This window comes from Panthera leo, chromosome C2, assembly GCF_018350215.1.
Source record: "Panthera leo isolate Ple1 chromosome C2, P.leo_Ple1_pat1.1, whole genome shotgun sequence".
NCBI lineage: Eukaryota > Metazoa > Chordata > Mammalia > Carnivora > Felidae > Panthera > Panthera leo.
The window spans coordinates 150,094,481-150,119,899 of NC_056687.1; the positions used below are offsets into that span (position 1 = coordinate 150,094,481).

At 47.3% G+C, this 25,419-nt stretch overlaps 1 protein-coding gene across 7 annotated transcripts; it reads right to left on the minus strand.

The window, feature by feature from the left end:
- Window positions 1-7,744: 7,744 nt before the first annotated feature.
- ZNF621 (zinc finger protein 621) lies at window positions 7,745-23,678 on the minus strand. Of its 7 annotated transcripts, XM_042956071.1 has the most exons (6): window positions 23,625-23,678; window positions 22,332-22,372; window positions 20,792-20,877; window positions 11,544-11,697; window positions 10,862-10,966; window positions 7,745-9,122 (listed from the first exon to the last, which is right to left on the minus strand). In XM_042956071.1, exons 3-6 carry the CDS (start codon window positions 20,813-20,815, stop codon window positions 8,062-8,064), a joined length of 1,344 nt encoding a protein of 447 aa, XP_042812005.1. In that variant the 5' UTR covers window positions 20,816-20,877; window positions 22,332-22,372; window positions 23,625-23,678; the 3' UTR covers window positions 7,745-8,061. The 7 variants fall into 7 exon arrangements, with proteins under 7 accessions (XP_042812005.1, XP_042812002.1, XP_042812003.1 ...); XM_042956068.1 differs by lacking the exons at window positions 22,332-22,372; window positions 23,625-23,678 and adding an exon at window positions 22,434-22,826; XM_042956069.1 differs by lacking the exons at window positions 22,332-22,372; window positions 23,625-23,678 and adding an exon at window positions 22,434-22,825 and having other exon boundaries at window positions 11,544-11,670.
- Window positions 23,679-25,419: the final 1,741 nt, after the last annotated feature.

The following is a 25,419-nucleotide window of genomic DNA, read 5'->3' on the forward strand; positions in this document are numbered from 1 at the left end:
GTGGCAATGCAAACTGGTGCAGCCACTCTGGAAAACAGTATGGAGGTTCCTCAAAAAAACTAAAAATAGAACTACACTACGAACCAGCAATTGCACTGCTGGGTATTTATCCAAGGGATACAGGTGTGCTGTTTTGAAGGGACACATGCACCCCCATGTTTATAGCAGCACTATCAATAATAGCCAAAGTATGGAAAGAGCCCAAATGTCCATCGGTGGGTGAATGGATAAAGAAGATGTATATATATAGATATACACACACACAATGGAGTATTACTCAGCAATCAAAAAGAATGAAATCTTGCCATTTGCAACTACGTGGATGGAACTGGAGGGTATTATGCTAAGCAAAGTTAGAGCAAGACAAAAATCATATGACTTCACTCATATGAGGACTTTAAGACACAGAACAGATGAACATGAGGGAAGGGAAGCAAAAATAATATAAAAACAGGGAGGGGGACAAAACAGAGGAGACTCTTCAATATGGAGAACAAACAGAGGGTTACTGGAGGGGTTGTGGGAGGGGGGAATGGGCTAAATGGGTAAGGGGCACTAAGGAATCTACTCCTGAAATCATTGTTGCACTATATGCTAACTATATGGATGTAAATTTAAAAAAATAATAAATTAAAATTAAAAAATAAATTAACTAATTTTAAAATAAAGTGGACAATCTATTCAAATGATGGGGACACCTCAGTGTTTACAAAAAAAACTAGGCATCTTGTTTATGGGGAGATAAGAAGACCTGAGAAGTACAAGGAAATTGCCCTCTTCCCAGAACAGAGCACAGTAAAGAGAATCGCCCTTCTCAGAAAAAGGCACAGTGTGGCTTCATATTTCTGCTGCCTATACTGTTAAGATTCATTATTTACACTTTTACAGTCTAATGGACATCATTCCTGCCATAATTAACCAATATGCTAGTAGTCACTGAAGAATAAATTATAACAAAACTTCTAAGACTGCCTGCAAAATGAGGGCAAGTAAAAAAAAAAAAAGTCTCTGCCACACCAGTAATTATTTGATACACTGAAATCTGCTATACTTGCGGCTGTTTTCCTTAGAAAGTTAACGTCAAGAGCTGAAAGTGTGCATCACAACATTTCATTTCTGTCCCCAGCCACTGTGACCTTGAGAAAGGTCGTTTACCATCTCTGGAGTTTCCTGGTATACAAACCAGAGATAGGAAGTCTCTCATGCAATGTGCTGTGCTTAAATATCAAGTGGCAAACCAGAAAAGTATCTGTTTTTATCATTATTAACCTCCAAGGTATCCTTGTGGAGGCAGCAAAAAGGAGGAGACTGAAACTTTGAGGCCAATTAAAATTTCCCGGAGCACCATACATTCATTGTAATTAGCACGTGGATCAGCAGAAATAAAATTGTACCACTGATTACGGCTTCCTTTAAGGGTAAGACATGAGCCAATCTTGTAATTGGGCTCCATGTAATAAAACTGGCAATGCTTTCTTTAAGCAATACATTCAAGCACCTAGCTTCTTTTTTTTTTTTTAATTTTTTTAATGTTTATTTATTTTTGAGAGAGAGACAGAGACAGAGCTCCAGGGACAGAGCAGCAGAGAGAAAGAGACACAGAATCAAAGCAGCTCCAGGTTCTGAGCTGTCAGCACAGAGCCCGACGCGGGGCTCGAACTCACGGACCGGGAGATCATGACCTGAGCCGAAGTCGGATGTGTATCCGACTGAGCCACCCAGGCGCCCCATCAAGCACCTAGCTTCTAACATTATGATTTTTAGATTAAAGCAAGTTACGTAACTTGTGGACGGTCACGAAGACACTGGCACTGGTCTACTTACAGGGAGGTTGAGAGACCACCTTTTCTACGCTAACAATCATTAAGTCAAGATGTTTTAGAAAATATCGAACTTGTTTTGAGAAAAGAAGGAGGTGGCAACAGTGAAGGGCGGTGGGCAACGGGCGAGCAACATTTGGGATTGGGTTCCTGGCGTTTGGGACAAAACGAGAAAAGTAGTAGGAGAGAAATGAAGAAGGCAGGCGAGAGACAGAAATGTCTTTTCTATTTTCTCAGCCTATGATGCTTGCTCTCATTTCTCTATGATTTTGTATTTTGCACGTGTATCATTTTGTATACGATGCGTATATTATAAAAGAGTATATTGTTGGTTTCGATTTTTTAATTTATGCAAATCACATCACAGTGTATCTATTTTTATACGATTTTTGGGGTTTTGCTTTGCTGTTTTCAATGATCGTTATATTTAATATCTAGAACAAAATCTCCCACTTTGCTCTTCCAAGTTGTGGTAGCTATCCTTTGTTCTTTGGTCTCCTAAATATAAATTTTAGCATCAGTTTGTCAGGCACCGTACACAATCTTCCTTTGCAATTCTGCTTGAAACTGCTTTTAACTTTATAAATTCATTTGGCAAAAGTTGAAATCTTGACGGTACTGATCCTCCCCAGCCACGACTATGGTGGCCCTTCAGTCATTTCGGCCGTCTTCTGTGCCTCTAGTGGGGGTATCTGATATTTGATGGCTGCCCCAAAATATTTTGAAAACCCTTTCCCCATTTGAGGACTTCTCCCCCTTGTAAACCTCACTTTCCCAGGTAGAATCCAAAAGGTATTTCCTGGAAGCCCTTGCTCCTCCGATGTACACATATAATCGACTTCAGCGGCAGGTACGTCCTTGAAGACGGAAGATGACGGTGCCCTGCAGTCTCCTACCAAAACGGCCGCGCGGGTACTTGCTTTTCTCCACCTCCTGGTGGTCCCGCTGTCCAGTGGGGTTAGGTGACATCCAGTTACAGACACCAGCAGCGGCTGGGTTCCCGCTGAACCCCTGGGTGCTGCCGTTGTCAGTTACTCTTCTCGGCTTCTGCCACTGTGGCATCCTCCCTTGGCTCCCTCTTGGAAATCCCGCACGTTAACCACTAATACGTTAACAAATCTCTTTTCGCTTAACACCAGTTAAGGGGGATCTGCAGTCAGCACCTGAACACAAGAGTTAGGAACCAGAAGCGGATTGCTGTGCGGGTGAACCTTAGAGGTGGCCGTGCCTTAGCGGAAGCGATTGCGAATACGGTGGTGGAAGACCAGATACCCCAAGCTGGAAAGGTGGCGCGCCAAGGTGGCCGCCGCCAGCTCTGAGCCCGGCGTGGCTCCACGTGTCCTCGCGGGTCACCCAGGCTCCCTGGAGCTCACTGTTCTCCCGGCGGAGGGCAGAGATGATCAGCGGCTGAGCCCGAGGACGGAGAGGGACGCACTGCCGAATCCAGAAGACAGAAGCTCCAGAATAGTGGTCGAGGGAAGTGGGGGAGGGACGTGGACCCCAGAAATACAGTATGACGGTCAGGAAGCGTCAAGGGCCTACTTGCAGTTACTGGCCACGAACTTACGCGAAAACGATTGAGCATGGCAGTTTTCCCCGCTCACTTTTGGTATGTAGGTGCAGGCACGAGGAAGGCAAAAAAGCTGCGTTTAGTCACAGGTGGGGTTTTACCAAATGCACACGGCTAAGCAAGAGGACAGGGAGTTCAGGGAGACTGTGAAGGAACGTCCTAACAGGTGAGCGTGGAATTCAAGCTGGGCGAAGGAGAAAGGACAGGCACGAAGGAAGTGAAGGACAGTCCGCATCAGGATTCTTTTTTTTTTTTTTTAATTTTTTTTTAACATTTATTTATTTTTGAGACAGAGAGAGAGAGAGAGCATGAACAAGGGAGGGTCAGAGGAAGAGGGAGACAGAATCGAAACAGGCTCCAGGCTCCGAGCTGTCAGCACAGAGCCCGATGCGGGGCTCCAACCCACAGACCGCAAGCTCATGACCTGAGCCGAAGTCGGACGCCTAACCGACTAAACCACCCAGGCGCCCCCCGCATCAGGATTCTTAAGGGAATACACCGGAAGGAGGTGGCACCGGCAGGATATTTACAGTGCTGAGGGCACCGTAAGATGTGCGGTGTTCGGTAGCAACAAGGTCTAGGATCTGATCAGAGGAGTGGCTGAGGTAAAATGGAGGACCAGAAAAGAAAGGAGAGGGTGAGGTACTGGAAAGATCAGCTATTGCAATCACCAGGAATTAAGAATAATGTTGAACAGGGGCGCCTGGGTGGCTCAGTCCGTTAAGCGTCTGCCTCTTGATTTCGGCTCAGGCCGTGGTCTCACAGTTCATGGGATTGAGCCCCACACCCCACACCAGGCTCCAAGCTGAGAACGAAGAGCCTGCTTGGGATTCTCTACCTCTCCCTCCCTCTCTCAAAATAAACTTGAAGAAAAAAAAAAGAAGAACATTGAAGAGAATGACAGCAGGCCAGCAGCTAAAAGCTTCCAGGAAGAATGGCATGGGACCCAGAAGCCCAGCAGTACAGCCTGATGACATGAGATTCAAAGGTGGTTTTTAGGAGAGCAGAGGGGCGAAGAATGGTCTGGAACGGGCAAAGAGAAACAAAGAGGATCCAGGGTATCGGGTATCAGCAGCGTCAAAGAAAAGGGGCCACCCTGTCGGGTTGGGAAAGCAGAATCCTCAAGAACAGGCAGGTTTGGATCAGAGCACAAAGATACAGACAATGTTCTGAGAGGCTGAGCGTACGGGACATTTTGCTACCAGCGGATGGGCCGTTTCAGGGAACAGAGCAAAGGAAGGTTTCAGGAGTTGAAGAGATGAAGACAACAGGGGGAATGCACAGAGGCCTAGAGGACTAAATTTGCAAGAAGCGGCGCTATCCTGGGAGTTCAGGGCTCCTTGCGGCAACTGGGGGAAGCCTGTGGTGCGTGCGGAGACGGCCCCCGGGGCTCAGGACTAGAAGGCTGGGGAAGCGGAGGTTGGGGTATGGGTCTGGAGTCCTTCCTCGTTCCTGCCAGGGGAGGCGTGGAGGCCTGAGGCTGGGTAAGCTTACTCCAAGTACCTGGTGCTCCCCCTTAACATGTGCTGATGAAGGCATGGAACCCTAGGCTTCAGTTCCGGGAAATCTTCCAGAAGCATTTCTTGCAGAATTTGTTTCTCTCTTCCTCTCTCTCTTAGCGCCTGCCAGGTCACCTACACTGCACCCCTCTTTGTGCTTTCACCTCTTTTTTGCTACGCTTCCCTGGGTGATTTCCTTGACTGTATTTTCCAGTGCTTATTCTCAGTCTCATTTCTGGTATCAACGGTTAGTTTTCAAGAGGTCTTTTTCCGTTCTCTCAATTTCCCTTTTTTGGAGCAAAAAGGTTTGCATCTGTTTCATAGATGCAAACCTCTTCTCTAAGCTTAGAATAAATTTGCTTCTTCCCACACAGTCTGTTCCAAGTGGGCTTTCTTTTTCCTTGCCCCGGCCTCTTTCACATCCTTGGCTATTTGTTTATATCTAAGAACGGAGCAATAAAAAGCTGGCTGGGGGGGCTGGGCACGGGGAACCTGGCTAAGAAGCTCTATGTGCACAGCTGGAATGTCTGAAGAGCCGTTTCACTGAGGAATCGGGTATGTCAGGATCATCGCTCTTTCCTCTCCCAAAGAAAGTTCTTCTGATTTCCAGCTGACAAGGTACACAAGTCCAGTGGGCATCATTCTGGATGGAAGCGGGGGCAGAAGGCTAGAAGGGAGGGAGAAGCATTTGACATTCGGCATCGTACCCATGACCTCCAAAACTGTTTTACTGCTCCAGAGAATAGAGGGATGGGGTGACCTGAGAATCTTAGTGCTTTGCAAAGACTTAGCAAATTCTCCTGTTCTTGTAGCCCCACCAGCACCCTCCACCTCCACAGAAACGTGAATCTTCAGTTCCCAAGTCGCTGTGGGAAATCTGCCACATAGGACGGCTGCTCGGCATCCCCCACTGTGGCTGTTCAAAGTCACAACTCTTCACCCGCCTTCCAGCCTCCAAACTGTTGGCATCATTATTTTCAACGTCCTTGTAAGTTTGTGCCTTTTCATTGTTAACCATTTACCGTTTTACTGGGGTTTCAGGAGGCCATGGATGCTAACATGTCCAACTACCATTTTCACTAAAAACCCTGCTGTGGATTTGATTTTTGCCAACTTTGATTTGGGTTTTCTGGGTCTGTTTTTCTTGTCTTTAGTTTTTGCTTAATTTGTTTCCCACCACCAAACACCATCCCCAGCTTTCTGAATTCAAGGCCTCAAACTCGTTTGCTAAAGAACGCATCCAAGCCTGCAAACACTGCTCTGAGCACCACCTTTTGTCACATCCCAGACCCTGTTGTATACTGTTCTTACCATTGTTCAGTTCCTGATCGTTCCCAGCGGCCAGTTTGTGCTACCTTGAACCCAAGAGCTCCTCGGAGGGGAATTAACTTATAATACGAACATATTTCTTCATTACTTCAGCCAAGAAGCAAAAGCAAAAGGTAGCCAATGTCAACCCCTGCAAGCCTCTGGCAGGGGAGACTTCTAGAACGCCTCAGAGCCACCTCAGACATCTTTGCCTCTTTCTTTCTCTTTCTTTCTTTCTTTCTTTCTTTCCTTTTCTTTTCTTTCTTTTCTTCCTCTCTTTCTCTATTTCTTTCTTTCTCTCTCTCTTTCTCTATTTCTCTTTCTTTCTTTCCCTCTTTCTCTCTCTCTTTCTTTCTCTCCCTACTGGCCATATTTCAGTTGCTTTTCTCTCTTCTTCTAAACCAACACCACCTGCTCTGCTTTTAGAGGTCTCTCTGTCTCTCTCTCGAAGATCCACTGTGAAATCAGGCAGTCTCCTCCAAACCCTGTATCAACATATCAACCTCCAAACAGCCCACAGCCATTTTCTGCTTAGAGCATCTCTCTCAATGTATGTCTAGGCATCAGCTCAGATATCCAAAATTAGAACTTCTGGGAGTTAGGCTAGAAAATTACTCTTTTTACACCAGGTCATTCAGACACACGGTGAAGTTCAAGAGCCACTAATTTAAAGGTTCTTCTGTTAACTGCTGTGGAGAAACATCTAGGTAGCAAGAGCAACAGAAAAGAATAAAATGTATGACTGCTTCCATCAATGTTTAAGGAGTTACTTTAAATTAATGCTGATAATGCAGGACTCAAATTCTTTCTCCAGAAATTGCTTCATACAGGCCTTTGCAGCGTTGTAAAAGATCCCCATCAAGGCCAAAACTAAGAGCAATCCAAAATCTGCTTCACTGACCTATCACATAAGCCTAGCCACTGACCCATCACACAGCTCCCTCCATGTCTAACACATAACTTTAGAGGCTTATTCAGATTTCCCCCAAGTTGGCTTTACACCAATGCTACTGCTTTCATAATTCGTCAAATTCATATTTACAATTCATGCTATCTGGAGCACACAGACCGCAGAAGCCAAAGCTTGCAAACAGAAAACCAGAATGCCCACCGGGAAAAATGGACACAACACATGGAACGAAGATGAATACCTTGGTGTATATTTACTTAGGAAAAGTTAAAAAGAAACATCTAGATCTCCAGAGCAAAACTACAGGGGAAAAAAAAACCGTTTTGTGTTTAAAGACATGATTGCTCTCAGTCACATAAATGATCGCTATTACTGCACACACACCGTTGTTTTCCACTGGTTATTTCACATGACCTTTTGCACAGACACAGGAGACGCTCAATGACCCGCGCCGAGGGCAACATAATCTCAATTCTGTTAATGGACCACCTTAGCCCGTTGAGCAATCTGCATTAATTCCCGAGTCCGCTGCTGGAAGCAGATCCCAGGGCTCTTCCCAGCCTGCCCCAAGTTCCTGGCAGCCTCCTGGCTTCCCCGGAGCTGCCTGGCTCCAATCACAATGACCCAGCCAGGGGCGGGAGGGGGGGGGGAGGGGCTCTCTCCCAGACACTAATGCAACAAAGTGTCCTACCAGCACTTCCAACATCAGCACCCCCACAGTGCAGATCCAGGCATTACTGTGAAAGCCTGAAAGAGACCAGTGCAAAAGCCAAGTGGTTACACTTTCCACCCGAGGAAAAATCTACAAACATAGTCTTTCAATATATATAGATTACAATGGAGTTTATGCCCAAACAACCGTAATGCATGTAAACAGAGAAAAAAAATACAAACAAAACAAGCGAGGCTGAAGATGTGCTGGGCCTAAGAGCCTCAAGGGTGCCGAGATAAAGCTCACGAGGGGTGTGGGGAAGGGGTCAGAATAACTGGGGAAGGCTTCACAGGGGGAGGAAGGCCCTGGAAGACACGCACTATTTGGACAGGTGAGGAAGGCATTCCGGATGCGGGCAGTAGCATGAACAAAGGCCCAGAGGTAGGGACGAGCACAGCATGTGGAAAGGTCAGTGAAGGCACGGCCACGGCTGGAGCAGAACACGGGCCCTGGAGAGGAACAGCAGATAAGGCTGAAGAGGGGCACTGGGGACTCCTCAGGGATGGCCCAAGAACCTTGACGGCCTTCTTCTCCACAGGGTGCAATTTCTGGTGCTGAACAAAACTGCCATACCATTTGAACGCTTTCCCACACACCTTGCATTCATAGGGCTTCTCTCCGGTGTGGACCCTCTGATGCTGGATGGAAGCTATCTTCTGAGTGAAGGCCTTGCCACACTCCTTACACTGGTAGGGCTTCTCCCCTGTGTGAATCCTCTGGTGGACGATAAAGAGTGACCTACAGCCGAAAGCTTTCCAACACTCTTTGCATTTATAGAGTTTCTCCCCAGTGTGCAATCTCTGATGCTGGAGATACGCTGCGCTCCTGCGGAAGGCCTTGCCACACTCCTTGCACTCGTACGGCTTCTCTCCGGTGTGGATCCTCTGATGCTGTGTCAAGGCCGTGTTGGAACTCAAACCTTTGCCGCACTCCTTGCATTCGTAGGGCCCCTCTCCGATGTGGTTTTTCTCATGGACAATACAGTCATAGCTGGACTTGAAGGCTTTGCCGCATTCCTTACATTTGAAGGGCTTCTCCCCGGTGTGACTCATCTGGTGCCGAATCAGCTTTGAGTTGTACCTGAAGATTTTCCCACATTCTTTACACTCATAGAACTTCATTCCCCCCCGAAGTATCAGATTCGGATTCAGGCTGAAAGTCTGCCATGTCGCCTTGCTTTGAAAGTCAAAGTGCTGGGAAACGTTTCTGAGAAGCCCTCCTCCTGGCATTCTGTGCCACTCTGCCTCTTCAGAGGCTTCCCGCTTTCCAGCCGGCTCTTCGTTCTTGATCCGGGACTCGCCACCTGCCCAAAGAAACCACACGTGTTCCTGGTTACCACACCGGAAGGGGAACAGGATCCAGGGCTCCCCGTGTTCTCTTGTGGAACGTGATTTTAAAAAATATTCTCACGAAATGGCTACAAGCACCCACACGGGAGGACAAGAGAGAAAAAGGAAAACAACAATGTATGGCTGGAGAAGCGATGACCCTGGAAACGGACCAGGAATTGCCTCCTGTGAGGAAGGCTGGGAAGTGGCCTGAGGCAGGTGAAAGGGGCACGATGAGGGCTTCCAGAATGGACAGGAAGAAGGCAGCAGGTGGGAAAAGAGAGGAAACAGAATGGGAGAGGTAAGAGAGATCAGCAAGAAATGGAAATGTTTCAAAAGAGAAAGGGAGAGAGGGAGAGATGCCGAAGAGAGAAGGAAGTCAGGGCTCCCAGGGAGAGACGACGGCAGCTCCCGCACGACCAGAGGGCCAGCAGGCTGCAAACCAAACTCAAAAACACTGGAGCTCAACGTCCCACCTGGAAGCCAGGAAGCCACCCTAAATTCCAAATACTGGCCCAGTGATTTTTAAATATTCCACATAATATTCTGGGACAAAAGACTCTTTCAGAAAGTGCACTGGGACACAAACTGAACTGGAGAGCTGTAGGCCACAGGGGCATTTCTGCTAGAAGAACCACTGTTTACAAAATCACAGCATAGGGGCGCCTGGGTGGCTCGGTCGGTTAAGTGTCCGACTTCGGCTCAGGTCACGATCTCGCGGTCCGTGAGTTCGAGCCCCGCGTCGGGTTCTGTGCTGACAGCTCAGAGCCTGGAGCCTGTTTCAGATTCTGTGTGTCCCTCTCTCTCTGCCCCTCCCCTGTTCATGCTCTGTCTCTCTGTCTCAAAAATAAATAAACGTTAAAAAAAAAAAAATTAAAAAAAAAAAAAAAAACAAAATCACAGCATAGATGAGAGAAGTGAGGTGTGGAAACTTCCTTCCAAAACAAAGAAAATCCAAGTAATCGAGAACTCCCAGGACCAGCGAGCGGTCTCAGGTAAATTTTAGTCTGTATGTGTTGGGTGGGGGTGTGTGGGTGTGGGTGTGGGTGTGGGTGTGCGTGTGTTGGGTGCAGTGGTTGGGAGCAGTCGTTGCCTTTCCCTCTACAGCTGTATGTGAGACAAATATAATGCAGACCTAACGATCATGACCTACACAAATTACAGGTGATTTAAATACTAAAAAGGAAAGTTAAGGCATTTTTTTTTTTTCATTGCTGAAGGCCTAAAAACAGAAGTCACAGCTGTGGCACAAATAATTCAGTTTGACCCACAGAATCATACTTTCCTTAAAGTATGGCTGAAATCTACTTCTTGGCATAAAATTGGCATACAATTAAGTATTTCCATTGGTAAGGGAGAAAAGAAGTGGTTTAGGAGCTACTGGGTCACGGATTTTCTGTGGCAGGTCAGTGGCCATGCACTCCCAGGGACTGGTTTTCCCAGGTTGGGGCTGGAAACCGGGCAGAGGTCAGAGAGTGCGTGGAGCAGTGCCTTATAAAGAACAGGGAGCCATGTTCTCTGCTGCAGAAGAACCATTTCCAATAAACTGGGAAGGCAGGGGTGCCCGGTTGGCTCAGTCCGTGGAGCCTCTGACTCTTGATCCTAGGGTCATGAGTTTAAGTCCCACGTTGGGTGTGGAGCCTACTTAAAACAAATAACAAATGTAAAATAAACTGGGAAGGCAAAACCGAAACTGCTAGGTTCTCTTACTCACCTGGACAGATGCCTCTCAAAACCTCTGCTTCCCAGGGATCTGGGCCCCATGGCGCTTCCCCTCTCTCCAGGTGGGAGACCAGAACAGGTTTGGGGAATGGAAATGCTACTCCGGCAAGAAAAAGGACAAACAGGTTGAGAGTCGAAGGGAGACTTCCAGAGTTTTCCTGAGATCTCTCTTGGCCCACCCTACAACAGGTTGGGGGGGGGGGGGTGGGGGCAGGGGGAGAAGAATGAAATGCCCAGTGAGCCACCCGGGGGTCCTGCGGAAGGGCTCCACACTGTGCTCCAAGGTAAGGCCGAGGAGACAGCAATTCTCCTCAGGGAGAAACTGCAATCTCGTCCTGACCTAAACAAAGAGATGCCTTCAGGAAGAACACAGGCGCTGATATCCTGGGAGACTCCCCCACGGGCAGAAAACCGACATCCCCAGAACACTGGCAGCATGGAGGAACCAAGGGCTCACCTAGGACACAAGAGTCCCTTCGCTCAGGGCCCAGAACCACACCCTGCCCTGGGACATACAGGGAAGTCTGACTGCAACAACGTGAGGGGACCAGGGATTTCTTCACCCGACATCTGCGGAAGCTCATGACTGCAGAATTAACCTCAGGAGTTCAAAGCCCCAAAACATCGGAGGAAGATGCTGAAATATCACAAAGGACCACGGAGAGGGGCCTTACCCAGGGAAGCCATGTTCGTATAATTCTCCAGCATCACCTCGCGGTACAGGGCCCTCTGCATGGGGTCCAGGCTGGCCCACTGATTCTGGGTGAAGTACACGGCCACGTCCTCAAAGGTCACCGGCTCCTGAAACAACGTGTCCCCAGTCAAGCTCTAAGTGGGGGCAGAAGAGGGACCTGGGCTGCGGGGAGGCGGTGGACCTCCCAGGATCTGCAACTCTGAGCCGCATGGGAGGTCTGCTCTACCGAGAACAGCACCCGGCACCCCACAGGGGCAAGCCCTCAGCCACCGCTCCACTTCCAAAGGGAGCACCCCAACACTCTCCCCTCCGCACGGCTCTGGGGGCCCAAACTGTCCTCCCAATCTCGCAGCCTGGCAGTGGGGGCTCCCCGCCTGCTTAGGGCATCAACCCCCACGTTCCTGACTCCGTCCCTCCGTACCTCCCACCCTCTTGTACCCACAACCCTGCCACCCGCTTCTGTACACACCGGCCCCTGCCGGCCGCTGCCACTCACCCTGTCTCCACCCACCCAAACAAGCACAGCCCACTTTTGTTCCCGGCACCCAGCGTCTCCTCAGCCTTCCCTGCCTTCCCGACTAGTGCCGAGAGGAGGCACACCTTAAAGCTATTTCCAGCATGTTATATACCCCCTTGGCTGGTCAGAAAGCTCTCCCGAAGGCAACCTGCAGCCTGCCTGTTCCGGCCTCTTCTCTGAACGCCCCCGTCTCCAGAGAAGGTCAGCAGTGCCCCCTCTCTGAGAAAGATTCATCCCCCAGTCTCGAGCTCCATCCCCATCTGCCAAGACGGCCGCTCTCTGCCTCCCCCTGCAGCCCCCGCCATCTCCCCAAGGATGAGGGGCATCGATTCTTGTTGATGAAGACCCTAGGCACCAGGCTCTTAGGTGGGTATCTTCAAAACATGTATTTCACTTCATCTGAAAACATCTATGTGAGGCAGGATTTATTAAGCCCATTTTCACGTGATGAGACGAAGGCTGAGAAAGATCAATGACTCTGCCCAACACCACACAGCCAGGAACTGGTTGAGCTGGGATTTCGGCCCAGGTCGGACGGTCAAACAGCAAACCTGGGCTCTTCCCACACACCGAGCTGCCTCCCGTACTGGGCTCACGAGCCTCCCCTAAAACACGGCTCACCCCTGCTCCTCAGCATTACTGGTGCTGCCCCATCTTTGGAGAACAGCTTCTCAAACTCCTCACTCCCAACAGCGCCTGTCTACCCATCTCTACCATGCTCCCACCAAGCCACGGGGACTCCCTCTCCCACTGTGGACAGAGGGGTCGTCTATTTCCAAACCCCACACGCCACCCTGCGAGCCAGAGCCTCTGAATCTCCCACACAGCCCGAGAGCCATCCCTGATGGTGGCCACTGGCTCCTTTCTCTGCTTCCACAGTCGGGGTGTAGGGACCACAGAAACCAGACTCCCACGTTGGAGGAGGTTTCGTGGCTTCTGTGCCCTCTCGCCTCGAATCCACCTCCAGGGAGACATGCGGGACCCTATGCAGTCAGCTTTGCTCTTTCAGCCACCAAAAACAGGAACACCTCCCCCGGGCGGCTCAGCGAAGCCCCTCTCTGTGCACCACCGTCTCTCTGGGCAGCAGCCTTGCGCTGGCATCAGGGCCAGGGAGAAGGGAAGGAGCCCTAACTGCTCTTGGAGGAAGCGGGAGGAAACGGATCCCAAGGATAAATGCTGGCCCTCTTGCTTTGGTGGCCACTCTACGCTGGGTCCTTATGAGGGTGTCCTTTTAAAACAACCAGAAGGAGGGAACCTGGTTCAAAAGGAGACACTGGAAGAACAACAAATGTGGACATTCTTCAAAGCAAGAGCTGGCCTTTAAACCGGGCGAGGACGAGGTCCGAAGGGCCCCCCAAATCCAAGCCCCAAATCCCCCCACTAGGCAGAACCATGATGGCCTGAAGTAGTCACGCTCACCGAGGCGGGAAGGCTTCTGAGGACAGCAAGCACAGGCTCGCAGGTGAACCGAAGTTCACCTCCGCTTACGGCAAGTCAAACCTCACCTCCTAACGCCTCCAGGGCTGGTCCCACAACTTCCTCCTCCCAGCCTGGCACCACCAATCTCTTCCTCCCCCACTGTCCTCTCCAGCTCCTACCACATAATCCCAGGGTTCCAGAATATGGGGGGGCGGGGGGGGGGAACATGCCTAGAATTAGAGGAAAACATACTGCTTTAAGGTAGCTGGGTTACATATACGTTTTTTCTTCCTCCTGTGGATGGCCCCTATGTACCTCACCTTATTTTTCTCCACAGCCTTTCTCATCACCCAACAAACCATATTGTTCATGATCGATCCCTCTCCAGCAGAACGGAGGTCCATGAGGCAAGGACTCTGTTTTGCTCATCACCGGCTCGCTAATACACAGCACAGTGCCTGGCAGATACTGGATGCTTAATATGAATTTGCTAAAAGAATTTCAAAAATGGTTTGACCGTAAATAAAATTTTTTAAACTTATGAAGAGGGTCAGGAAACAGCAGCAAATACCACCATAAGTAAAATGCCAGAGCATATCCTGTAAAGTGGACGGATACCTTACCATGAGCTGCCCACAAACTGCGAGATCGTGACCTGAGCCAAAGTTGGAGGCTTAACCGACTGAGCCAACCAGGTGCCCCACAAATGGTAAATATTTAGAACTGACAAAATAACTCATTAAGTTATCTAGGGATAGGATAAGTAAACCAGAATCACTGGTTTTCCTAAATACCTTAGCAATTAGAAGATAAAACGGTGGGCAGCTGGCTGGCTCAGTCAGCGGAGCATGCGACTCTTGATCTCAGGGCTGTGAGTTCAAGCCCCGTGATGGATATACAGATTATTTAAAAATAAAATCCTTAGGAGGCGCCTGGGTGGCTCAGTCAGTTAAGCGGCCGACTTCAGCTCAGGTCATGATCTCACGGTCTGTGAGTTGGGCCCCGCGTCAGGCTCTGTGCTGACAGCTCAGAGCCCGGAGCCTGCTTCGGATTCTGTGTCTCCCTCTCTCTCTGACCCTCCCCCGTTCATGCTCCGTCTCTCTCTGTCTCAAAAATAAATAAATGTTTAAAAAATAAAATAAAATAAAATAAAATAAAATCCTTAGGAAAAAAAAAAAAGAAGATAAAATGGAAGAACATAAGATGCCATTCATATACAAATGGCTAAGATTAGACCTAACAAAAATGTGCAAGACCAAGATAAAGAGAACTGAAAGTAAATAAAGCAGAAACAGTGTTTCCAAAGGGGAAGAATCAAATTTATGAACAAGTCAATTATGTCCAATAATTAATTAATTGGACAATTATGTCCAATTGTGCCTAGGAATTCAATAACATCCACTCTCCCACCAAAAAAAAAAATCAGTGACATCTGTGCAGAGAAAAGAGGTCATTTAAAGTCATCTGAGGGACACCTATCTGGCACAGTTCATAGAGCGTGTGACTCTTGACCTCAGGGCTGTGAGTTCAAGCCCTGGGCGTAGAGCCTAATTTTAAAAATAATAAGAATAGGGGCACCTGGGTGGCTTGGTGAGTTGGGCATCCAACTTCAGCTCAGGTCATGATCTCCCGGTCCGTGGGTTCGGGCCCCGCATTGGGCCCTGTGCTGACAGCACGGAGCCTGGAGCCTGCTTCGGATTCTGTGTCTCCCTCTCTCTCTGCCCCTCCTCCTGTTCATTCTCTGTCTCTCTCTGTCTCTCAAAAATAAATAAATGTTAAAAAAAAATTTTTTTTTTAATAATAAGAAGAAGAATAAAGTCATCTGGAAAAGTAAATGTAGAAGACTACCCAAAACATTTTGAAGAAAAGAAGTTTCAAAGGAAAAGATGAGCAGGAATTAAACCTTACGTTAAAAAGCCAATACCTCAGATTTACGCTTCCTCTTCCGAAGCCAAACATTCATCAAAGAACAATTGAGTTAAACTATCACTGTTAAACAATTTTCAGCTTTTCTCAGTTGCACTGTAGGATATACATAAGCAGTAAGTGTATTTAGGTTAATACAGTCAACTTCTATTCAATGTTGCTTTTTTACCACATTACACTCAACACTGGATACACATTTAAAGATGTGGTTTTTTCAGTAAAACTCAATATGGGAGCTGTGTCTACAGTTAAAAGGGAAGCATTTGGCATGTTTGTTAATTCTAGTTTCATTTAATGACTTCTTAGGCATGTAAATTTAAGTTTTTAAATTAATGGGGAAAATCTGAGATGCAATACCGATACTATTGGATTTCTGTCTTAGTGTTTATATGAAATTCTGAGACCTTGATTTGGATCTTTTATTGTACTGTGATTTCCTTTTCTTTTTTTTTCAAGTTTGTTTATTTATTTCGAGAGAGCATGAGTGGGGCAGCGGGGTGGGGGGGGGGGGCGGCGCGGAGAGAGAGAGAGAGAGAGAGAGAGAGAGAGAGAGAGAGAGAGAGAGAGAATCCCAAGCAGGCTCCACACTGTTAGTGCAGAGCCTGACACGGGGCTTGAACTCACAAAACTTTAAGATCATGACCTGAGCCCAAACCGAGAGTCGGGCGCTTAACCAACTGAGCCACCCAGGCACCCAAATCTTCCTTTTAAACACTGAAAGAAAGGGGCACCTGAGTGGCTCAGTCGGTTAAGCATCCGACTCTTGATTTCAGCTCAGGTCATGATCTCACGGTTCTTGGATCGAGCAGCGTGTCAGGCTCTGCCTTGACAACGTGAGCCTACTTGGGATTCTCTCGCTCTCCCTCTGCCCCTCCCCAACTCACACACTCTCTCCTTCTCCCTCCCAAAATAGATAAACTTTAGAAAGATAAACAAAAGTAAATGAAAGAAAAAATAGGGTAAAACTATAAGAAAGTGAGAAAATAGGCCGACAGGGAGAAAATAGCTGAAAAGGCCAGAAGTATACAAACAACTCTTAAACCTCAAAGGTTAACAAACAACCCCATTACAAAATGTGCAAGAGACCAGAAGAGACACCTCGCAGAGATATACAGATGGCACAGAGGTATATGAAGAGATGCTCTACCTCATATGTCAACAGGAAAATGTGCATTAAAACACGGAGATACCGTTAGACACCTAGAGCAACAGCCAAAATCTAGAACACTGAAAACACCCAATGCTGGAGAGGACGGGGAGCAAAAGGAACTCTCCTTCACGGCCGGTGGGAGTGCAAAATGGTACAGACGCTTTGGAAGGCAGTTTGGCAGTTTCTTACAAAACTAAACATGCTCTTGCCATATGATCCAGCAAGCACGCTCCTGGGGAGCTTCCCAAATGAGTTGAAAACTTCTATCTGCACACAGACGTTTACAGCAGCTTTAGTCACAACTGTCAAAACTTGGAAGCAACCAAGATGTCCTTCAGTAGGCGAACAGATAAAACGTAGTACATCCAGGCTATGGGATGTTATTCGGCACTAAAAAGAATAGTGCTATCAAGCCGTGAAAAGTCATAGAAGAAACTTAAACGCATATAACGAAGTGAAAGAAACCAATCTGCGAAAGCTACATACTGTAGGATTCCAACTACATAACATTCTGGCAAAGACAAAACTATGGAGACAGTAAAAAGATCAATGGTTGCCAGGGAGATAGGGATGAACAGGTACAGCACAGAGGATTCTTAGAACCTTGAAACTACCCTGTATGATACTATAATGATGGATACATGTCATACATTTTTAAGCCATGGAATGTTCTGCACCAAGAGTGAACCCTAATGTAAACTGTGGACTTTGGGTGACTGTGATGTGTCAAGGTATGTTCATCATTGTAACAAAAGTACCACTCTGGTGGGGCAATGTTGATTATGAGGAGGCTAAGAATAGCCAAAGCAATCCTGAGAAAGAAAAACAAAGCTGAAGGTATCACAATTCCAGATTTCAAGATACACTACAAAGTTGTAGTAATCAAAACAGTGTGGTACTGGTACAAAATAGACACATAGACCAATGGAGAATAGAGTCCAGAAATAAATCCAGAGTTATATTAATTAATCTGTAACAAAGGAGGCAACAGTATACAATGGTGAAAAGATAGTATCTTCAATGAATTCAGGCTGGATTAGAGACCTAAACGAGAGACCTGAAACCATAAAAGCCCTTGAAGAGAACACAGGCAGTAATTTCTGACATCAGCCACAGCAACATTTTTCTAGATGTGTCTTCTAAGGGAAACAAAAACAAAAATAAACTACTGGGACTACACCAAAATAAAAAGCTTTTGCACAGCAAAGAAAACCATCAACAAAACAAAAAGACGACCTATTGAACGGGAGAAGATATTTACAAATGATATATCCATTAAAAGGTTAATATCCAAAATATATAAAGAACTTATACAACTCAACACCAAAAAAGAACAAAAAAAAAAAAAAAATCTGATTAAAAAATGGGCAGAGGACCTGAATAGACATTTCTCCAAAGACCACCTACAGAGAGCCAAGAGACACATGAAAAGATGCTCAACATTACTCATCAGGGGCGCCTGGGTGGCTCCCTCGGTTGAGCATCCAACTTCAGCTCAGGTCATGATCTCATGGTTCATGGGTTCAAGCCCCGCGTTGGGCTCTGTGCTGACAGCTCAGAGCCTGGAGCCTGCTTCGGATTCTGTGTCTCCCTCTCTCTCTGCCCCTCCCCTGTTCGTGCTTTGTCTCTCTCTCAAAAATAAATAAAAATTAAAAATTAAAAAACAAAAACCAAAAACATTACTCATCATCAGGATCTGCAAATCGAAACCACAATGAGATATCACCTTACATGTGTGAGAATGGCTAAAACCAAAAGGATAAGAAATAACAAGTGTTGGCGAGGATATGGAGAAAAAGGAACTCTTGTGCACTGGGTGCAGCCACTGTGGAAAACAATATGGAAGTTCCTCAAAAAATAAACATAGAATACCATATGATCCAATGATTTCAGTACTGGGTATTTACCCAAAGGAAACAGTAACACTAATTCAAAAAAAAATTGGGGAACCCCTATGTTATGGCAGCATTATTTAAATAGCCACAATATGGAAGCAACCTAAGTGTCCATCAATAGACAAACAGATAAGGAAGATGTGAGATACACACACACACACACACACACACACATGCACGTACGCACACTGAAATATTATGCAGACATAAAAACAGATGAGATCGTGCCATCTGAAACAACATGAATGGAGACAGAGGGTATTATGCTAAGTGAAATAAATCAGACTGAGAAAGACAAATGCTATACGATTTCACTCATGTGGAATCTAAAAAAATGATAAACAAAAAGAATCAGATCTATAAATACAGAGAACTAATGGTTGCAGAGGTGGGGAGTTGGACAAAGTGGGTGAGGGGAGAGTGGGAGACACAGTCTTGCATTCATGGAATGAATAAGTCACAGGAATAAGAGATACAGCATAATGAATACAGTGAATGACATTGTAACAATGTTACATGGTGACAGATGGTAATTACGCTTGTGGTGGGCATAGCATAATGTATCAACTTGTCAAATCACTATGTTGTACACTTCAATTAAGGTGACACTGTGTGTCAATTTACACTCAAAAAAATTTCTTAAGGGAGCCTAGCTGGCTCAGTCGGTAGAGCATGCAACTCTTGATCTTGAGGTCATGAGTTTGAGCCCCACATTGGGGGCAGAGTTTACTTAAGCAATCAATCAATCTATCTATCTATCTATCGATCTATATACATATTTAAAGATAACGAGCTATCCTATGCATCTATGGAGGCAAGGGGTATATAGAAACTGTGCTTTCTAGTCCATTTTACTATAAACCCAAAACTTCTCTAAAAATAAAGTCTATTTAAAAAAAAAAAAGACAATATTTATCTCTTATCTGGACAATATGTTTTTGTTTTTGTTTTTGTTTTTTTAATTTTGAAAGAGAGAGAGACAGAGCATGAGCAGGGGAGGGGCAGAGAGAGAAAGGGAGAGAGAGAATCCCAAGCAGGCTCTGCACTATCAGGGCAGAGCCCGATGCAGGCTTGATCTCACAAACCAGGGGATCATGAGCTAAGCAGAAACCAAGAGTCGGACGCTTAACTGACCGAGCCACCCAGGCGTCCCAGACTACAGTATGCTTCTAACTGATTCATACCCTTCTACAACCAACTCACCAATAGTACTGGGGAAAAAAAAAAATTTTTTTTTTAAGTAATCAACATGGGGTTTTGAACTCACAACCCTGAAAATCAAGGGTTGCAAGCTCAACTGACTGAGCCAGCCAACTGCCCCTGGAAAATCTTTTTGATAAATAAATCCAACCATCTCACCTACCCTGCTTAAAAATCCTTTAGTGCCTTCCCACTGAACTCAGAATAAAAACCAAAGTCTTTACAGATGAGCCTACCTCTCCAGCCTCACAGTGAACTACTTTCTCTGATCTCTCCCTGTTTCTAGAGTACACCCAGCTTTCTCCCTGACTTCAGGGCCTTTGCCATCCTTTTCTCCAGAAAGCTCCTCTTTAGCTGTCTCCTCAGTAGTTTCCAAAACTGTTTCCATCTCATCCTTGAGATCTCAACCTCATGTTACCTCCTCCATGAGGGCTTCCCTGACTATTACCTTGAGAGGGAGCTTCTTTGGGGCTCCTCAAACTAGAAAAGGCAAGTGCATAGGAATCACCTGAAGAGCTTGTTACAACAGATTCCTGGCCCCACTCACCCTCCTCCCCAGTCTGATCCTGGGTCTAGGGCAGGGGCGTGAGAATTTGCGATTCTAATGACTTCCCAGGTGATGTAGACTACACTTTCGAAGCACCGTACTTTAGCAACATGTAATTACTGATTTAAAGACTGTCTATTTTGCCAGCAGTATCTTCTGAGAAAAGGAAACTTGTCTGTGTTACCCAATATTGTGTCCCTAGCATTTATAAAGTGCCTGTGGAAGGAACAATGCTGGTTTCTCTGGGATACCTCTACGGTCTGTGGGACAATCTTTTCAATAGAGAATTTCTTGGATGTCAGCAGGCAAGTTATATGTGCACCACATGACCTGTTTTTCCACCTTCAGAGAGAACTTCTTACCTTGGGTGCCTCTTTTCCCACTTAACCCTACACAATCCAAACTCATCACTCATACACAAAACTCTGATTTCCTCCACCACTATTTACAGCCAGAGCGGTGGAGATAAATTTGAGGAGGAAATCACAGCGTGGCCAAGTCGGACCTTCTCGGTCCCTTCCTGATTACCGGACAGCTAATGTGATTTTAAAAGACTGAAAGAAGCTCAGCTCACCTGAGGCCAAGTTGTTTGGTGCATGGCTGATGTCCCCTGGTTTCGAGCACTGTCTTCTTGATTTGGAAAAGCAAGAACCTTAGGAGCTAAGAGAAGAAGAGCCGTGAGTGCAATGGACCCTGTCCTGCAACACCCACAGCGGCCTACAGCCTTCCCAGTCTCCTTTCCAGCACTGGTAGGAGACTCTATCAGACCCCCTTGTGGCCGATGGCCTCAACAACCTCATGAATTGCTCTGGTGCTCAGGACAATTCTCCATCTGCCTGCTCAGTCCATGAACGTTCCTGAGACCATTCACACGAAATGGACTGAGGGATCCAAGACGAATCCTATCCCTACGGTGTTCGGTCTGAACAAACCTAAAAGCGCGCTTACAGGAACCATGACGTTGCCCCTAAAGCGGAGCCGATGGAGAGGAGAAGGGACAGAGATGGCAAGATGCGGATTAACAGTAAAATAAATACTCGGTGTTCCAGTGGCCGATGCTGACCGGAGACCCGAGCGGGATCTCCGCCCAGGGAATCAGACACCCCCAAACAGAAACGTCAGTAGAGGGCGCGGGAGGCTGTTGGGCCAAATTCTTTGGGACAGAAAAGAGGATCACGCTTCGGTGAGCACGGGGCTGGACCAGGGCTCTAGAAGGCCGCGCAGCCACCTCGGGCGGCTTCTGCGAGGCCGGGACGCCGGAGCTCCGCGTCAGGGAGCGGGGTGAGCCGACACCGGGCCCGACTTTAGGGGAGGGGGGCGCTGACGAGCCGCCAGGAAAAGCGATTAAGCCGGGGCCGGGCGGACCTGGCACGTAGAACTCGCCGGAGCCCACGCTCTCCCCCTCGGAACACCGAAAAGCTGGCAGCTGCAAGCCGACGCGGAAGTGGGCGCGAGCGCCCAGGGCCGCTCTAGGCCTCGCGGAGGCAGCCCATCTCGGTGGTCTCCGCGGCCCGGCCCACGTGATCGCCCCGCCCCGCCCCGCCCCGCGGAAGAGGCGGAGCTGCGGGCTGGCCCCGGCCGGAGAGTTCTTTGCCTGGGTCTTACTCCCGCCGCAACCGCGTTAACGTCCTCCTGGCTCGTGGGCCGCGCGGCTCCGGTGCCGCCTCTCGGCCCACGTGGGGTCCCAGTTAACGGAATGCCCGGCAGTTGTCGGCCGGCTTTACTCCGAGGCTCACCTGGGCCGTGATGGTATGGGGAGGCTGGCTCCGGGTGTCCCCTCTTAAAGGCCCAAGCTGGGCCGCCCTTAGGAAGACTGGTTTCCATCCGCCCGTTTAAAGCCCTCTCTCTTCCTGGGCCTGCACGTGTGGGGGTACCTTTTAGGACAGACTCATTTAACTACCAAAATAATGGTGACTAAGGTTGCCAGGCATCCTCTGTATACAGGGCATGTCCTATATTAAATGATGTTCTTCTGTGTTGGCTTAAATGCCTTCTGCTTAGCTTCTCCAAATTTACCAACAAATCTGGAGTTTAGAGCTATTTTTATCACCCAGTAACTGGCACTTACATAATTTCAATGTAAACATTGGCTGAAAAAAAAAAAAAAATCATACCTTCCACAAATAGTCTCTCCTGCAGGTTTGGCTTAGTGAAGCTAAAAAAAAGAACTGAGAATTAACAGATTAAAATTACGTTTTTCATATTCAAGTAATTACCGTTAATCTGCATAACTTTGGTTCAGTGCACATGCTCTGCAAATCATCCAATGACCGCCTCACTTGGGTGGTTCCCCGTTGCTGCTGAAAGTTAGCAAATCAATGGCAGCCCAAGCTTCTAACCATGAGCCAATCGGTGGCAAACACCCGTGAACGTCGGCCAATCAGTGCCCTTAATACAATGACCAAGCTTTTGAAATCACTGGGTAGCGGTACTCCAGTGACCACTGCGGTTCCCAAAGTCAACAGACCTTTACTTTGATGTTTCTGTTGAACACATTTTCTGACACGCGCCGCCTCCCACTGGCGGGAGCTGGCCTCCCACTGCTAGGAAATAGAAGGATCCTGGATGTCTGGCTCTATCACAGGACTTTCTACTCCTTTTGTTACCAAACCCAAGTTGGGCTGCCTGTTGTCTGGAGGAGAGGAATGTGAGCTTTTTTTCAGAAGGCCCGCAATCTGGGAAGAAGGCAGGCTTTTGTCCCCAGACCCAGGTTTCTGCCTGGCCCAGGGGTCCTTAAGAGGTTTGGGGTAGTTAATCAGCGAAGGGAGCGCAGTGGCCTCTAGCATTTCTTGATAACGTGCTGACTTGAAGATGCCAGCTACAAACATTTTCAGTGCTCAAGGGTTGTGCGTGGGGGTCTGGTTCTTGTTTCAAGATGCGCTGGAGTGCTCTATTCTTTCCGCAAAGGAGGGCAAGGTCCACAGATACAAAGGGAGGTTGGTAAAATCATTTGTGTGACCTAAAAAAAAAAAAATTGCTGGACTCCTCAGAAAGCCGAGGTGGCTTCAAACAGAGTTGCTGGCCTCTGGGGCCTGGGCAGGTTTGGTTCTTCACTCCTCAGGGCCAGTGGTCTGCAAATCTCGAAGTAAATTAGCTCTGTTACAGACCAAGGGCCTGAGGTCAGCAAGGAAGGAGTGTTACCTTGAAGCAAGTTAACCCTTAAGGCCGGCTGAGTGCTGTCACACTTCCACAGGAATTAGGCTGTTACTGACCAACTATAGCATCAGGAAGTGCCGGCCCGGAGAGTACAATAGGTCTCTACCCCCCAAAACTCTGTGGCTGAAGGCCATACACAGAATTTCTCCAAGTCTCTGTGCACCAGGAATTCAGGAGTGGTTTGGCTGAAAGGTAACAGCTTGGGATCTCTCATAAAGTTCCATTCGGGGGTCACTTGGGGCTGCACTCACCTGAAAGCTTGACTGAGCCGGAGGCTCTGCCTCCAAGATGACTCCCTTACATGACTGGCAGATTGATACCGGCTCTTGGTATGAAGCTTCAGTCCCTTCCCACATAGGCTTCTGCACTCAGCTGGGTGTCCTCACCACATGGCTGCAAGGTTCCACCTAAGGTACACAGTCCAAAAGGCCAAGGCCAGAGGCACCTGGCTGGCTCAGTCGGTGGATGGAGCACGCAACTCTTGATCTCAGGGTCGTAAGTTTGAGCCCCAACACTAGGTGTAGTGTTTACTTAAAAAAAAAAAATATAAGGCCAAGGCCAGCTAGTGTTATGACCTCACTTTGGAAGTCATCACCTCAATATACTACCAATACAGGCCAGTCATAATACATTATTAGATGAGATGCACAAGGGCATGGATGCAAGGATTAGAATCACTGGGGACCACATGGAGGCTGCCTAACCCTGAGATTTGGCCCATCAAAGAAACCACGTATTTTACAAAACTTACGGTATTTTTATTGTAAAGCTTATGTGCAACTGTTTTAAATTAATTGGGTTTCCGGGAGCAATAGCACAAGGCCTTCTATTTTCATACTGTCCCTTCTCTAAACCTACCAAAATGAACATCGACCATGAATCTAGAGATGGGTACACATACATAGGTGCATACACACGCGCGCGCGCGCACACACACACACACACACACACACACACACACACCCTACATCACAGACCCGTAAAAAGTATTAGCCAGTTACTACAATTGGATCTAGCTTGGGGCACCTGGGTGGCTCAGCCAGTGAGGCATCCAACTTCGGCTCAGGTCATGATCTCACGGTTCGTGGGTTCGAGCCCTGCGTCGGGTTCTTTGCTGACAGCTCAGAGCCTGGATCCTGCTTTGGATTCTGTGTCTCCCTCTCTCAAAAATAAACATTAAAACCATTTTTTAAAAAAATTAGATCTAGCTTGAACGGGGACAATATTGGACATGGAGTTCCTCTATCTGGTATTACAGTGTAGGGAGAATAATGAGGAAGCTTCGGTAGACCCAAATAAAAATCCCCAAGTTGTGAGAATAACTGGAATCCTGGGCAACCAGAGAAGAAAACTGGGAGCAAGCAACAAGGGTCCCATTCTTTCCCAGAACAGCCTTACCAGAGGGACGGAGTACAGCAGTGCTGACATGCCGGCAGCTAGGCAGCAAGGTGAACCAGGAGAGATGGGACACTTGCGCCCTTACAGCTATCAGGGAGTCTGCTCATGCCTCAGCAAAGTTAAAAGTCGGGAGCTGGATGTCCCTCACCTGGCCAATGCCACAGGGACTGGTTCTACCTAAACACACTATCCCCAGCCACTAGCCAGAGCAATAAGGCAAGAAAAAAAAAGAAACCCAGAATTGGAAAAAAGCAAAATGGTTATTTATGAATATGATTTTCAATGTTAGAAAATCCTACAGAATTTTTAAAAAAATGTTATCAGAATAAGTGAGTCGTGCAGGGTGGCATGATACAAGGTCAAAACACAAAAATCAGTTAGATCTCTCTATACCATCAATGAACATTTGGAAATTTACTATCGTAATAGCATCAAAAAATGATAGACAGATCTGAAAAGGGTGTGAAAAACCTATATAGTAAAAATTACAAAACACTGCTGAAATAAAGATCCAAATAAATGGAGAGATTTACCATGTTTTTGAGTCAAAAGACTATATAAAGATGAGAATTCTCCCCCACAATTGATTTATAGATTCCATACAATCTCAATCAAAATCCCAGGATATGTTTTGTAGAAACTGACAAA